General features: G+C 39.8%; 1 protein-coding gene across 2 annotated transcripts in view; it reads left to right on the forward strand.

Moving 5' to 3' along the window:
* Positions 1–14,807, forward strand: part of ints1 (integrator complex subunit 1) — a 68,574-nt gene that overhangs the window by 21,557 nt on the left and 32,210 nt on the right. For both annotated transcript variants that reach the window (XM_062049958.1, XM_062049959.1), the window contains exons 13-31: positions 719–839; positions 917–994; positions 1,055–1,212; positions 1,304–1,400; positions 1,486–1,577; positions 3,759–3,819; positions 3,886–4,083; positions 5,192–5,321; positions 5,391–5,570; positions 8,583–8,732; positions 8,798–8,977; positions 9,069–9,173; positions 11,267–11,434; positions 11,516–11,627; positions 11,697–11,855; positions 11,930–12,076; positions 12,143–12,241; positions 12,321–12,445; positions 14,194–14,448. In XM_062049958.1, the coding sequence (XP_061905942.1) occupies positions 719–839; positions 917–994; positions 1,055–1,212; positions 1,304–1,400; positions 1,486–1,577; positions 3,759–3,819; positions 3,886–4,083; positions 5,192–5,321; positions 5,391–5,570; positions 8,583–8,732; positions 8,798–8,977; positions 9,069–9,173; positions 11,267–11,434; positions 11,516–11,627; positions 11,697–11,855; positions 11,930–12,076; positions 12,143–12,241; positions 12,321–12,445; positions 14,194–14,448 (2,615 nt within the window). The remainder of the gene's footprint in view (positions 1–718; positions 840–916; positions 995–1,054; positions 1,213–1,303; positions 1,401–1,485; positions 1,578–3,758; positions 3,820–3,885; positions 4,084–5,191; positions 5,322–5,390; positions 5,571–8,582; positions 8,733–8,797; positions 8,978–9,068; positions 9,174–11,266; positions 11,435–11,515; positions 11,628–11,696; positions 11,856–11,929; positions 12,077–12,142; positions 12,242–12,320; positions 12,446–14,193; positions 14,449–14,807) is intronic.

Genomic DNA, 14,807 nt, shown 5'->3' on the forward strand with positions numbered 1-14,807 from the left:
GGTCGGTGCGACTTATACTCCCGAGCGACTTATACTTCGAAAAATACGGTAGTGTAAAGTTCTAACTTATATCTGTCAGTAAACTCGCCATGAAAGCGCTAAAACATACCGGTGTAGTGAGTTTGCATTATTCACCCAAGGAACTTTAGTTATTAGAGAGTTCCGGCCGGACGGTTTTTCACGGGACACATTTCCGGCGTTGTTGTTTCCAGATGAGGAGATGCTGCTCCATTATTGAATGAAGTAAAGTCTGAATGTCATTAAAACAGTTAGCTCCATCTTTTGACACTTCTTCCACTCCTGTCCTTGCACGCTACACCGCTACAACAAAGATGACAGGGGAGAAGACGCTGTCGAAGGTGAGCCACGTAAATAAGGCCGCCCACAAAACGGCGCATCCTGAAGCGACTGTCAGAAAGCGGCTTGACGATGATCTGTAAAACATCATCTATGCAACATTTTGACCAAAGAACCACCATTACATGTTATGTAGACCACAAGGAAGTGTTTTCCATTTAGAAAAAAATAAATAATATGACCCCTTTTAATGCGCCCTATAATCCGGTGTGCGTTTTGTATGAAAATAGACCTGACTAGACCCGCTCATCGGCATTGCGCCTTATAATCCGGTGCGCCCTATGGTCCGGGAAATACGGTACTTATTAGTTGTTTTTTTTACATGCAACCTTTCCATAAACCAGCCTCTATTTTGGTGCAGATTTGGAGGTCCTGAGGTCCTTCCAGAATCAGATTGCCTCCATTCAAAGGGACGCCGTGTGGTGGCTGCACTCCGTGGTTCCTACCATTAGCAAAGTGGGCGCCAAGGACTATGTCCACTGGTTGGTATTCACGTGTCCGAGTTAGTTTTTAAGCATTACCCTCTTTAATCCAACCATGATTTCTCTTGTTTCTGCAGTCTTCACAAAGTGCTTTTTACAGAGCAGCCAGAGACCTACTACAAGTGGGACAACTGGCCGCCGGAGAGCGACCGAAAGTGAGTATCTTTTTGCCAAGGATTTTTTGACTGGACTGAACTCGTCTTTCTGATCCTCAGTTTCTTCCTCCGCCTCTGCTCCGAGGTGCCCTTGCTGGAGGACACGCTGATGCGCATTCTGGTCATCGGGCTGTCCCGCGATCTACCGCTGGGTCCGGCGGATGCCATGGAGCTCGCCGACCACCTGGTCAAGAGGGCGGCTGGCGTTCAGTCAGACGGTGCTTGAATAACACCGTCGAACCCTTTTAGGAAAATCAGGTTTGAGTTGAAAACTCAAACATTGAGATTATTTCACCTCCTGTCAAACAGATCTGGAGGTCCTCGTCGTGGAGCGGATCCAGCTTATCGACGCTGTGCTCAACCTGTGTACATACCACCACCCAGAAAACATCCAGCTGCCTGCAGGGTACTCCGCTTTTAGTGTCCAGTGCACTCAAACTGTCACACAGGTTTACACTAGAAGTATAACAAATGACTCTAAATGTTTAAAGGTACCAGCCGCCAAATTTGGCAATATGCACCCTTTATTGGAAGGCTTGGCTGCTGCTGCTGGTGGTTGCTGCCTTCAATCCACATAAAATAGGTAATGGGCTACATTGTTTATTATCTGGCTATTGACAAAAGTGTTAGGGCACCTGAAAGTTATACAAACAGGAAGTATAAATGTGTTAGGAAACTTTTTCTGGGCTTTCTTCCAAGATGAACACTTCTTAAATCATTGTAGATATTGCTTTGTGTACTGGAAGAACTAAGATTTTGAGGGCTTTAGCACAATCCTAAATGATTAGTTGTGAATTAAGTGGGATGTCTCAATACTATTGTACTTTAAATGTTAGGCTAGTGTTTCCCAACCTTTAGGACACACCACTAAACAAAAATGATGTCTAAATAGCAACAGAACTGCAATCTATTTGTGGGGCCATGGCTAGAATAATAATTTTCTTCACTTTTGATACAATACCGATGTTGGAGCCTTGAGTATTGGCCGATGCCAATATTGATCCAATACAACAGGGGTGTCAAACTCATTTTTATTGAGGGCCACATCGCAGTTATGGTTGCCCTCAGAGGGCCGATTTTAACAATGAGTAATATATATATATAAGTATATTACTTTACTTTAAAAACTGGCAGCTCAGTCACCAGAATTTTACAGTAAAATCAGTGGTTTTTTTGTTTTTTTACAGCATATGCAAAGATTGAATAAATACAATGGAAGGCAACACTAAATTGGCCCTATTGTGTGAATGTTGTCTGTCTATCTGTGTTGGCCCTGCGATGAGGTTGCGACTCGTCCAGGGTGTACCCCGCCTTCCGCCCGAATGCAGCTGAGATAGGCTCCAGCACCCCCCGCGACCCCAAAAGGGACAAGCGGTAGAAAATGGATGGATGGATGGAATGGAAAAACAATACCACTGTTTTAGGGGTAAAATTCAAGCAACAGAGCTGCCAGTTTGTTTGTTTTTTACCTTAAAATCTTCTTGTTTTAATGTTTTTTTTTTGGTTTTTTTTTTAATGTTTTAGCGTCTTGGAAAAAAACAGTACCAAAGTTGATTTTAAGGTGAAAAAAACTCAGTCGGCGGAAATTAACCATAAAATATATTGTCAATTTTACAGTCTACAATTTGATTGACAATTTCTTTTGAAATCATAAGTCAAGCAGATAATTAAACACAGTATTTATTTTTATTTTAACAAAATATTTTTTTGGAATACACGATAATATAATATTTTGATTTTGATAATATTGAATTTTTAAATATATGTAATTGTACACAGTACATGATTTTTAATGTCAAAAGGGAAAGAACAATTATATTTAGTAAGAAAAGATGAAGCCTTTTATTCATGCATATTATTTCCAGGCTTTCGTGGGCCACATAAAATAATGTGGCGGGCCAGATTTGGCCCCCGGGCCTTGATTTTGACACCTGTGCAAAACAATATCAGCAGGAATCATGCATACTTTTATTATTTATATTCAGGAGTGTCGAATGTTTGAAAAGGTCAAGTGAAATTCATCAGATAACAATGGTGTGTATTAAAAACGGCAACTTATTTATTATTAACCGTCTGGAATGGACTTATGTTGTCTTTCTATTTAATAGGAGTGGTAATTGTTTATTCAACAACACTTGGTGGCCACAATAATTAATTAAGTTAAGCTAATGACGCAGTCAGTCGAATGATGCGGACACATTTGTTACTGGATACATTCTAATACATTTCTGCCTTAGAGGCTTTGTATGCATAAGTAATATGTATTATAATTGTTTGTGTATATTGACAAAAGTTGGGTTTTAAGACTACAAAATAGTTCAATTAGGGACATTTACTACGTATGTCTAGGTTGTGTGCTTAGCTGTTGTGTAGTTGCTAGCTCCTAATAGCCTATAATCTACCATGTTTACCTTTTGTAAATGTTTTGTCTGAAAAAGAATAGAAGACCAATCTTGTGTGCTTGTTGGAGGACATTTGGATGTTAACTGGCTGTCCAGCTTTGCACAAGCAAACACACTGCGGGACTGCTTTATCACAGCGCTTATATTGTATATTTATTTGTTTTGTTGATATCAATATTGGATTAGGACACCCCTATAGATTACATAATCTAATTTGCATCATTTACATTTTGTATGTCATTTTTATGGAGGTCGTGGAAGAGACAAACTGAGCAAAAAACATGAATAGCAATACAAATATCTTTAGAGATTAGGAATTGCTGTGTTAGGCCACGTTTACCGTCTGCCATTTTCTCCTGCAGGCTTGGCTGCCTGGGATGGTTACCCTACCCTAAAGATGCTTATGGAGATGGTTATGACAAAGTAGGTGCCTTGGTCCGAATTGCATCCTCTGAATGAGACAAGAGCTAAACGTCGCTGCCTCCACAGCAACTACACGTACCCGCCGTGCACCGTGGCGGATGACGACACGAAGACGGACATGATCAGCCGCGAGCTGCAGATCTCCCAACGGGAGAAGCAAGAGATCCTGGCCTTTGAGAGTCACCTGGCGGCCGCCTCCACCAAACAGACCATCACTGAGAGCAACAGCCTGCTGCTCTCACAACTTACTAGTCTGGACCCGCAGTAAGATCACATTTTTTGATTGATTGAAACTTTTATTAGTAGATTGCACAGTACAGTCAGTGTTTCCCATAAACTGCCAAGATACCTGTGGCGGTGGGGGCGTGGCTATGGGCGTGGTCACCATGACATCAGAGTAATTTGCATAATTTACTACAATGATATGATTTTCTCTAAAAAGGCTCAAAAAATGTATACTTACTAATTAATAATAACCGTTTCGTTTTAAACGGACATCCATCCATCCATCCATCCATTTTACAATATAATTACAACACTTTATGTACATATTTATATACAGATTTGAACAATAAGTTATTCACTGAAATATATTTATTAATTGTGGTTCTTACAAAAAATATATCTTATAAAATATAAAAGCTAAAATGTCTCTTAAAGCTCTGCCCCTTTAATTAGTGCATACTAAATAATTTAACTTTAGCCTACTACTACAACCATATTATTTACCAGCAACATAAAGTGAAACAGAGGCAGAGGTGTCCTGCCACAGTCAGTAACAAATAAACAGAAAACAGTAGTGGTGGTAGATAGACACAGAGCTTCATCAAACATCTGATCCACTGAACAAAGAGCTCCAAAAATCTTGAACTTTAGACTGCCATCAGTTTTACTCCCTACACTTAACCATGTGTTTCCTACTGCCTGCAGACTTTGCACCCTTTGTTATATACACATGTTGTGTTTCTAATATAAATACATTTAATAAAGTCAAATACAAATAAGGCAACAAGAGAAGTATCCTACACTTCTCTTTTGTAAAGTAAATCTGAACAGCCGATATGGGCATCTACATCAACTATATGATTTGCCTGAGAAGCTGGAGAGAACCAAAAAAAACAAAAAACATTTTTTTAAATTTTTTAATTTTTTTATTTGTGGCGGACGTAATTCTTTCGTGGCGGGCCGCCACAAATAAATGAATGTGTGGGAAACACTGACAGTACATATTTCGTACAATTGACCACTAAATGGTAACACCCGAATAAGTTTTTCAACTTGTTTAAGTCGGGGTCCACGTTAATCAATTCATGGTAAAACGTGACCCAACGCGAATGCATACCCTGGTTGTACATGTTTTCTTTGTGTTCAGGGGTCCTCCTCGTCGACCTCCTCCTCAGGTACAGGAGCAGGTGAAGACCCTCAACCAGTCCCTGCGCCTCGGCCACCTTCTTTGTCGCAGCCGCAACCCAGACTTCCTGCTTAACATCATACAGAGACAGGTCAACTTGCAAAAGCAGAGTGGCACGACACCTCCAAACACAGTGTCTTAACTTTTACGTTTTATATAGGCCTCCTCTCAGTCCATGCCATGGCTGGCGGATCTGGTCCAGTCTAGCGAGGGGTCCTTAGACGTGCTTCCCGTGCAGTGCCTGTGTGAGTTTCTCCTGCACGACGCCGCAGACGACAGCCTGCTGATAGACGATGACGACGAGGGAGGGAGCAAAGAGCAGAAGGCCAAGAAGAGACAGGTATTCTCATCGTGAAGTAGGGCTGGGCGATATATCGATATACTCGATATAGCGTGGGTTTGTCTCTGTGCGATATAGAAAATGACTATATCGTGATATTCGAGTATACGTTCTCACACAGTTGGGCATTACACTACAGGCTTTTCTCACTCTTTCTTGTCTCTCCTTCTCAGAGACTTAAAACAAGCGCACCTTCTTACATACGTCACATACTGTCGCGTCATACGCTCTCGCTGAGCAGAGAGGTAGCAGCTAGGGATGTCCGATAATGGCTTTTTTGCCGATATCCGATATTCCGATATTGTCCAACTCTTAATTACCGATACCGATATCAACCAATACCGATATATACAGTCGTGGAATTAACACATTATTATGCCTAATTTGGACAACCAGGTATGGTGAAGATAAGGTCCTTTTTAAAAATAATAATAAAATAAAATAGGATAAATAAATTAAAAACATTTTCTTGAATAAAAAAGAAAGTAAAACAATATAAAAACAGTTACATAGAAACTAGTAATTAATGAAAATGAGTAAAATTAACTGTTAAAGGTTAGTGCTATTAGTGGACCAGCAGCACGCACAATCATGTGTGCTTACGGACTGTATCCCTTGCAGACTGTATTGATATATATTGATATATGTGACCCGTGCTGGCAAAATGAGTCGGAATACAGGCTAATTTTGACCTACAGGCAAATAAGAAAAAAAAAAGTATCTTGGTTGAAATTGAGATTTTCACAAAAATGAGTCCATAAAGCCACAATCTAGCGATCCCAATCATCGAAATAGCAAGAGAACATCTTAAATCACCTTTATTTGAAGGTTTTGTACGAGGTTTGTCTTCAGAAATTAGTCCTTTGTGTTAAAATTCCTTGAGAAAATCCAGTGTTTTCAACGCTCACTCGCGGCAATAAGGGGGAATCCCCCTAGCCATATTTGGTATCATTGTGACGCCAAGTTTACGTACTTTCTAAAAATGAGCATGGAATTCCCGATGATGCCATTCTGAACAAATATAATTCGAGTTTTTAAACCTGTCCCGACGTAAACAAATCCGGCTTGTTGCTAACAGGGGTCGCTGTGAGGCGTACCCTCATTGGTTGAATCACCCCGCGCGGTGCATTGTGGTATCATGGCAGCGCCCTGATGAAAAACAACACAGTAATTCGAGCGGAATATTTGGTGAAAAAAGGTGATTTTCGAACATTTAATTATTATTTTTGTGGATAAGTTAGACTGTTTTACATTCCGTAATGGATTTAGAAGGTGGAGAGGGTACACAGGCGGTTGCAAGTGTGCTAAATTCACTGCAGTCGGCGAATCTTCTTAGTGCTGCTGGTCAGGAATATTACGGACAGCTGACAAACTGACCAGTGAACAAAAAAACTGTGACATAACAGTGTTGAAATTTTTGTGCATAACCGTTTTCAATAGAGTTGAATATATATTTTTCCTTTAGACATGGGATTTGACTTTAATTGTACCAATTTTGGTGTTGCTACAAGGACTTTTAAGGTATGGTTGCTATGGAGTTTTGTTTTGGAACATTCTGTTCTGGAACAGTAAACTTTAAGCTGTTTTTTCTCAAAACGGACCCTCAAACCTGGTCGACTTCAATCGGATGTAACTCGGTCATTTTCTGTCCGATTCCAACAAACCATATATCATTTTGAAGGTCTTTAGATGGAGAATGTGTAAATAACAATAACTCAGTTTTTAAAATTTCCTCATTGTGACTCATTTTGCCAGCACAGGTCACATATAATGTAGGAACCAGAATATTAATAACAAAGAAACAACCCTTTTGTGTGAATGAGTGTAAATGGGGGAGGGGAGTTTTTTGGGTTGGTGCACTAATTGTAAGTGTATCTTGTGTTTTTTATGTTGATTTAATAAAAAAAAACACACAAAAAAACCCGATACTGATAATAAAAAAAACGATACCGATAATTTCCGATATTACATTTTAAAGCATTTATCTGCCGATATTATCGGACATCTCTAGTAGCAGCATGGGTAACATTAGCTGTGATGCTAGCGGAGTGGTGCGAGTGGTAACACGAGAGAAAGAAGGTGCGAATCTGGTAACAAATGAAGGAAGAATTAATTCCTAAGAAACACAGCAGGGGGTCCATCGTCTGGCGGTGGTTTGGCTTCAAGCGGGAATATGTCGAACAAGTATGCGGCCAAAAGCGTTGCTACAAAAAGTAGCACCTACTGCTAATATGTAGCATCATTAGAAAAGTCACCCGCTACAGAATGAAGAGTGCTTACTCCGCATGTCAACATCTCCGTTTGTGCCACACCAACGAAATGCCCAAGCAACCATTTCCAGATCAACACCATATGAAAAAATGAGTCAACAACAGAAGGAGATAACGTCCGCAGGAACCTACCACATAGCGAAGGACATACACTATTTGATTTCCTATTATGCAGCTCATTTTTATTTGACACTTATTGAAATATCTTGTGTGACATCATGCACAAAAGTGCACTGTATTTGTTTTAAACTATTGTAGTGGCGTTCTGTACAAAAAGTGCACTTTAATTTAGTGTTGTTTTGATATGTCATCTTAGTGACATCATGCACAAAAGTGCACTCATAGCTTGTTTTAAAATGTCTCTGACAATCTTGCACTTTCTGTTTTGAAAATGACTTGAATGTTTGTGCCACTGCTTAATAACTGTTTAATAAATACAGTATTGGTAAATTGACTTAATTGTGGTTTCCCTCTCTGCATGAAAGTTTAAAATGAGCATATATTAATGCAGTATTAACAAGAATGTTTTAATGTAGACACATGGAATCATCATACTGCTGTGATTGTATGCTTCAGGTGTTAATTCAAGGCTAAGGCAAAATATCGAGATATATATCGTGTATCGTGACATGGCTTAAAAATATCGAGATATTAATAAAAGGCCATATCGCCCATCCCTATCGTGAAGTCGCACTTTTCATGCATTTTTGTCAATTCATTGTAAATTGTCATTGCCTACCAGAGACAACAAAAACAAAGGCAACTCCTTGGACGTCTCCAGGATCTTCTGCTCGGTCCAAAAGCTGACGAGCAGACGACATGCGAAGTGCTGGATTACTTCCTGCGACGTCTCAGCTCCTCTCAAGTGGCGTCAAGAGTCCTGGCTATGAAGGTAATCCTGTTATTATTACTTGAGCTATAAAAACACATTGTCTCACCATTTGCGCTTGCCTGCAGGGTTTGGCGCTGGTTCTGACTGAAGGAGGCCTCAAAGACGGAGAGGAACGCGACCAGCCCATGGAGGAGGACTCTGGTGATGGAGAGCTTCTTCCAGGGTACCAGTGGCTTCTGCAGGACCTCCCGAAACTCCCAATGTTTGACAGCGTCCGAGGCATGACGTCCACTGCCCTGCAGCAGGTCTGAATTCCTGGCAATTAAACATTTTAATAGGATATGTGGGAGAGTTTGAATTTTTTTTTAACTTGCCTGTGTGCTTTCTCCCCTCCAGGCCATTCATATGGAGACAGATCCTCAGACCATTAGCGCTTATCTCATCTACCTCTCCCAGCATGCACCAGTGGAGGAGCAAGCTTCTCACAATGACCTGGCTTTGGTAATCAGTACATGATCATATGACCATTAAGTATTGAAACTAGGGCTGCAACAACTAATCGATTATTAAAATAGTTGCCGATTAATTTAGTCAACGATTCGTTGGATCTATGCTATAGGTTTGTTTTTTTGTTTTTTTAATACTTTTTTTTAAATTTTTTTAATAAACCTTTATTTATAAACTGCAACATTTACAAACAGCTGAGAAACAATAATCAAAATAAGTGAGGTGCCAGTATGCTGTTTTTTTTCAATAAAATACTGGATAGGATAGACATGTAATTTGTCTCTTTTATTCGATTATTAATCGACTAATCGAAGTAATAATCGACAGATTAATCGATTATCAAATTACTCGTTAGTTGCAGCCCTAATTGAAACGCTTCAGTTTGTGACATTTAGTCATAATCCTTGATCTTCACATCTTCATTTTGAGTGTTTTTATGCTTTTAAACGTCTGGGGAGATTCAATTTCATTGTCTTTAAAGGGGAACTGCATTTTGGAATATTGCCTATCATTCACAATCCCTCTGTAAGACAAGAACACATACAGCACAGGCCAAAAGTTTGGACACACCATCTCCTTATTCAATGTTTTTTATTTATTTTCATGACTATTTACATTGTAGATTGTCACTGAAGGCATCAAAACTATGAATGAACACATGTGGAGTCATGTACTTAACAAAAAAAAGGTGAAATACCTGAAAACATGTTTTATATTCTAGTTATATTCAAGCACACCTGTGAAGTGAAAACCATTTCAGGTGACTACCTCTTGAAACTCATCGAGAGAATGCCAATAGTGTGCGAAAAAGTAATCAGAGCAAAGGGTGGCTATTTTGAAGAAACAAGAATATAAAACATGTTTTCAGTTATTTCACCTTTTTTTGTTAAGTACATAGCTCCACATGTGTTCATTCATAGTTTTGATGTCTTCAGTGGCAATCTACAATGTAAATAGTCATGAAAATAAAGAAAACGCATTGAATGAGAAGATGTGTCCAAACCTTGGTTTTGCTCGGAGAAGATAAACACAATGATCTTGCACTGTTTTTCATCTGTACACAGTACACACACGCATATGATTCCATCTAAATTTAGTGTTGTTAGGATTAACCAGGTGCAGAGAGTGAGAGTGGACAAGAATGTGTGTGTGCCCGACACATACACCAAATACATTTTCCGTTTGACAACTCCGCCAAGGCGGGGCTGAAGATGGACAAAAGCATATATGAAAAGCGCCCATTTTCAGAGAATGCACCTGCTAATTGTATTGCTACTGTTTGTATTTATTCCTTTTTTGTTATGAAAAATTAATATTAAATTCTAGGCACCCTCGCTTAATTCAGTTTTAGTATAAAACCACATGGGGGACCTTGCCCTTAAGAGGAAGGTTCGAAACAATCAAATGGGCTTCAAAGTGTTGAACTAAAGAAATTGTATTAAAAAAACACGCCATATTTTTTAGTATGTTTGTTTAGAGCATAAGTTAATTGAGCAAAAAAAAAGTAATAAAAGTCCAAAATGTTTTTATGCCCTTTGAAAAATGAAGGATTTTATGTCCTGTTTGGCTTTGGGTTATTGTCAAATAACTGCAAGTGTATCGTACACCTGTGAAAGAATTAGGCCTTGAAATGTTTTAATTTACCTTGAAAAAAACCCTTAGGTAAATAGTGTGTAATGGAGTAACAACAAAAATGATAGTCAACGATTTGGGATCACTTTGGAGAAGGAAATAATGAGTTTGAGTGACTGACCTCTGATATCACAGATGCTCATTTGGACAATTTTGATTAAATTAAACTAAGGTAAAAAGACGACGCTGTAAAAAGTCAAGGACCAAGTCCATATTTTTTAGAAATTTATTTTTCTCCAATCCAATCCACTTTATTTGTATAGCACATTTAAACAACATAAATGTTTCCAAAGTGCTGCACAACAATATTAAAAACAATATTCAAATATTATCCTTAGCTCCACCAATGACTGAATAAAAACAAAAAATAAATAAATATAAAAACAATATAACAATAAATAATATTGTGTTCCAATACTTGTGTCCGTATAGTGTTAATGCTGTCCCTTTTGCAGGACGTCGCCCGGCTCATTGTGGAGCGCTCCACCATCATGAACAGCCTGTTCTGCAAGCACTCTTGCAGACCGGAGTCGGAGGCCGTTCTCAGCGCTTTCCTCTCCATCTTCTCGGCGTACATCAGGAGGATGAGGAAGACCAAAGAAGGGGAGGACCTGTACAGCTGGGTACAACCCTTCACCTGAAGATCAAGTTTGACAAACTCACTGTTGAAATTGATTTATGTGTTTGTTTTTGGGTTTTTTTAGTCAGAATCTCAAGATCAGGTGTTTCTGCGGTGGACTACAGGAGAAACGGCCACAATGCACATCCTTGTTGTCCATGCGATGGTCATCCTTCTTACTCTGGGCCCTCCTAAAGGTACTTTGTTCAAATCTAAACATGTTTAGTTTAGATTTAACATGATTCCTGCTTGTGACATGGCTACAGGGGAGAGTGACTTCTACAACCTTCTGGACATTTGGTTCCCTGACAAGAAACCTTTGCCCACCGCCTTCTTGGTGGACACGTCAGAGGAGGCCCTGCTGCTACCGGATTGGTTGAAACTAAGAATGATCCGATCTGAGGTTTCTCGATTAGTAGATGCAGGTACGCTTTTAGAGCTAAATTTGTCTTCTCTCATTGGTTTGACTCATTTGAGCTGTCCCGGTTTCCTCCTTCAGCTTTGCAAGACCTGGAGCCTCAGCAGTTGCTTCTCTTTGTTCAGTCGTTTGGCATTCCGGTCTCGAGCATGAGCAAACTCCTGCAGTATTTGGACCAGGCAGTCTCGCATGACCCACAGTCACTGGAGGAGAACATCATGGACAAGCGTAAGAGTCAGCTGCAAAAAAAACAAATATTTGGATTTACCTCATGTTTTTTTCCTCAATTAACAGACTACATGGCCCACCTTGTGGAGGTGCAACACGAGCGTGGTGCCATCGGGGGGCACACTTTCCACGGATTGCTGAGCTCCTCACTTCCTACGCATAGAGGTAAGGTGCCTCCAACCCTTCTGCAGGGCCAATTTCAACTGGGAAATGAATGAAAATGAAATGTCATTGCTTTACACAGATGCTGCTGAAACAAGTAAAGCCAAAGTTACAGTGGAAACGCCGCACAGTTCCGTTAAGATGAGAGCGGCCACTCAGCTTCCTGCAGTCGGGCCTGATGATGACCTGGCGAGCTTGCTGATTCGGGTACTTGCAATAATATTTTACAAAACCCAAAACCAGTGAAGTTGGCCCGTTGTGTAAATGGTAAATAAAAACAGAATATAATGATTTGCAAATCCTTTTCAACCTATATTCAATTGAATAGACTGCAAAGACAAGATACTTAACGTTCGAACAGGAAAATGTTATTTTTTGCAAATATTACCAAAGAGGAAAAGAACCATCTGGACTGTTTACAGGCACAAAGTGGAAAAGCCAGCATCTGTGATGGTATGGGGGTGTATTAGTGCACAAGGCATGGGTAACTTACACATCTGTGAAGGCACCATTAATGCTGAAAGGTACATACAGGTTTTGGAGCAACATTTGTTGCCATCCAAGCAACATTATCATGGACGCCCCTGCTTATTTCAGCAAGACAATGCCAAGCCACGTGTTAACAACTTCTTCCCTCAGGCCGTAAGACTCTTGAACGCATCATAATAATCCCGTCAATTCCCCCCCAAAATGGATTAACTCGCTGGAATATAAAAACAATATAACATACATCCATAAACCTGGATGCATATGCAAAAGTGCAATATATTTATCTGTACAGTAATCAATTTTTATTTATTTAGCCTTTATTTAAAATCCCATTGAGATCAAAGATCTCTTTTCCAAGGGAGACCTGGCCAAGAGGGCAGCAGCAAGGTTACATTAAAAACAGTAAACACATAAAACATCAAATTTACAACATTAAAACTTCTTTATATCTGCTTTTTTTTATCCTGCACTACCATCAGCTAATGCAATGAAATTTCGTTCTTATCTGTACTGTAAAGTTCAAATTTGAATGACAATAAAAAGGAAGTCTAAGTCTAACAGCGTGGCTTCATAGTAAAAGAGTGCGGGTACTAGTCTGGCCTGCCTGTAGTCCAGACCTGTCTCACATTGAAAATGTGTGGTGCATTATGAAGCCTAAAATACCACAACGGAGACCCCCGGACTGTTGAACAACTTAAGCTGTACATCAAGCAAGAATGGGAAAGAATTCCACCTGAAAAGCCTCAAAAATTGGTCTCCTCGGTTCCCAAACGTTTACTGAGTGTTGTTAAAAGGAAAGGCCATGTAACACAGTGGTAAAAATGCCCCTGTGACAACTTTTTTGCAATGTGTTGCTGCCATTAAATTCTAAGTTAATGATTATTTGCAAAAAAAAAATGGTTTCTCAGTTCGAACATTAAATATATTGTCTTTGCAGTCTATTCAATTGAATATAAGTTGAAAATGATTTGCCAATTTTATTTTTTTATTCAGCCTTTATTTAACCGGGTAAAATCCCATTGAGATCAAATATCTCTTTTCCAAGGGAGACCTGGCCAAGAGGGCAGCAGCAAGGTTACATTAAAAACAGTAAACAACACATAAAACATCAAATTTACAACATTAAAACTTGCTCACATAACACATGTGAATACAGACAAGGTAGACTGCAATCCTTTCACAGAAGCTTCAAACTCATTTAATGTAACAAGGGTTTGAAGTTGAAGATTCGATTGTAGGTTATTCTAAGCCTTCTGTGCTGAAAACCGAAATGCTTTCTTGCCCAGTTCAGTTCTTACTTTGGGGACGACAAATTGCAGAACATTCATTGAACGAAGATTCAATCATTGTATTCTGTTTTTATTTACGAACTACACAACGTGCCAACTTCACTGGTTTTGGGTTTTGCACTAGAATTTACCCTCTATCTAAAAGCGCGGCACCACTCCTATTGACTTCTCCTGCAGATATTTCCGATGAAGGCGGATGCACGCTGGCAGGGCCCACCTCCCAACCAGCTTTCCCTGGCCTTGCAGCAGGCTCTGGCCAAGGAGATCATGCGTGCCAAGCAGGGTCACGCCCCACAGGGAGGGCTGCCGTTCCGTCTCCTGCGGGCCCTCTCAGCCCTGCTCAACTCAAATCACCCAGGACCGATCGTCCTCGCCATGCACCGCAGCCAAGCTCTCTCCTGCCCACTCATGCGGCAGCTTCACCTCTACCAGGTAAACCTGGCTCACCTCTGTTGAAAGGGGTTTGCGTTTATTTCGAACATGCGTGCATACAACATGATACATCACAATTTCCAGTTTTTCTTTTCAACATGTTCAAAAGGAGTAGGAAGGAGTAGCACTTTTTTTTAGAATTCTGTTTATCATTCACAATCCTGATGTAAGACGAAAACACACGTTTTTCTTTTTTTATGCATTGTAACTCAATGCTAAACAAGATATAAAAACTACAAACATATTAAAACGACCACTTACTGTACAATGTCTGCTCTCACTAGGATGCCAGCTGATGAGATGTTTATATCTTCCCTTAGATGAAAAGTAATCAAAATCCTCATGCAGATTAGGTGCCG

Source organism: Entelurus aequoreus, linkage group LG06, assembly GCF_033978785.1.
Source record: "Entelurus aequoreus isolate RoL-2023_Sb linkage group LG06, RoL_Eaeq_v1.1, whole genome shotgun sequence".
NCBI classification, from domain to species: domain Eukaryota; kingdom Metazoa; phylum Chordata; class Actinopteri; order Syngnathiformes; family Syngnathidae; genus Entelurus; species Entelurus aequoreus.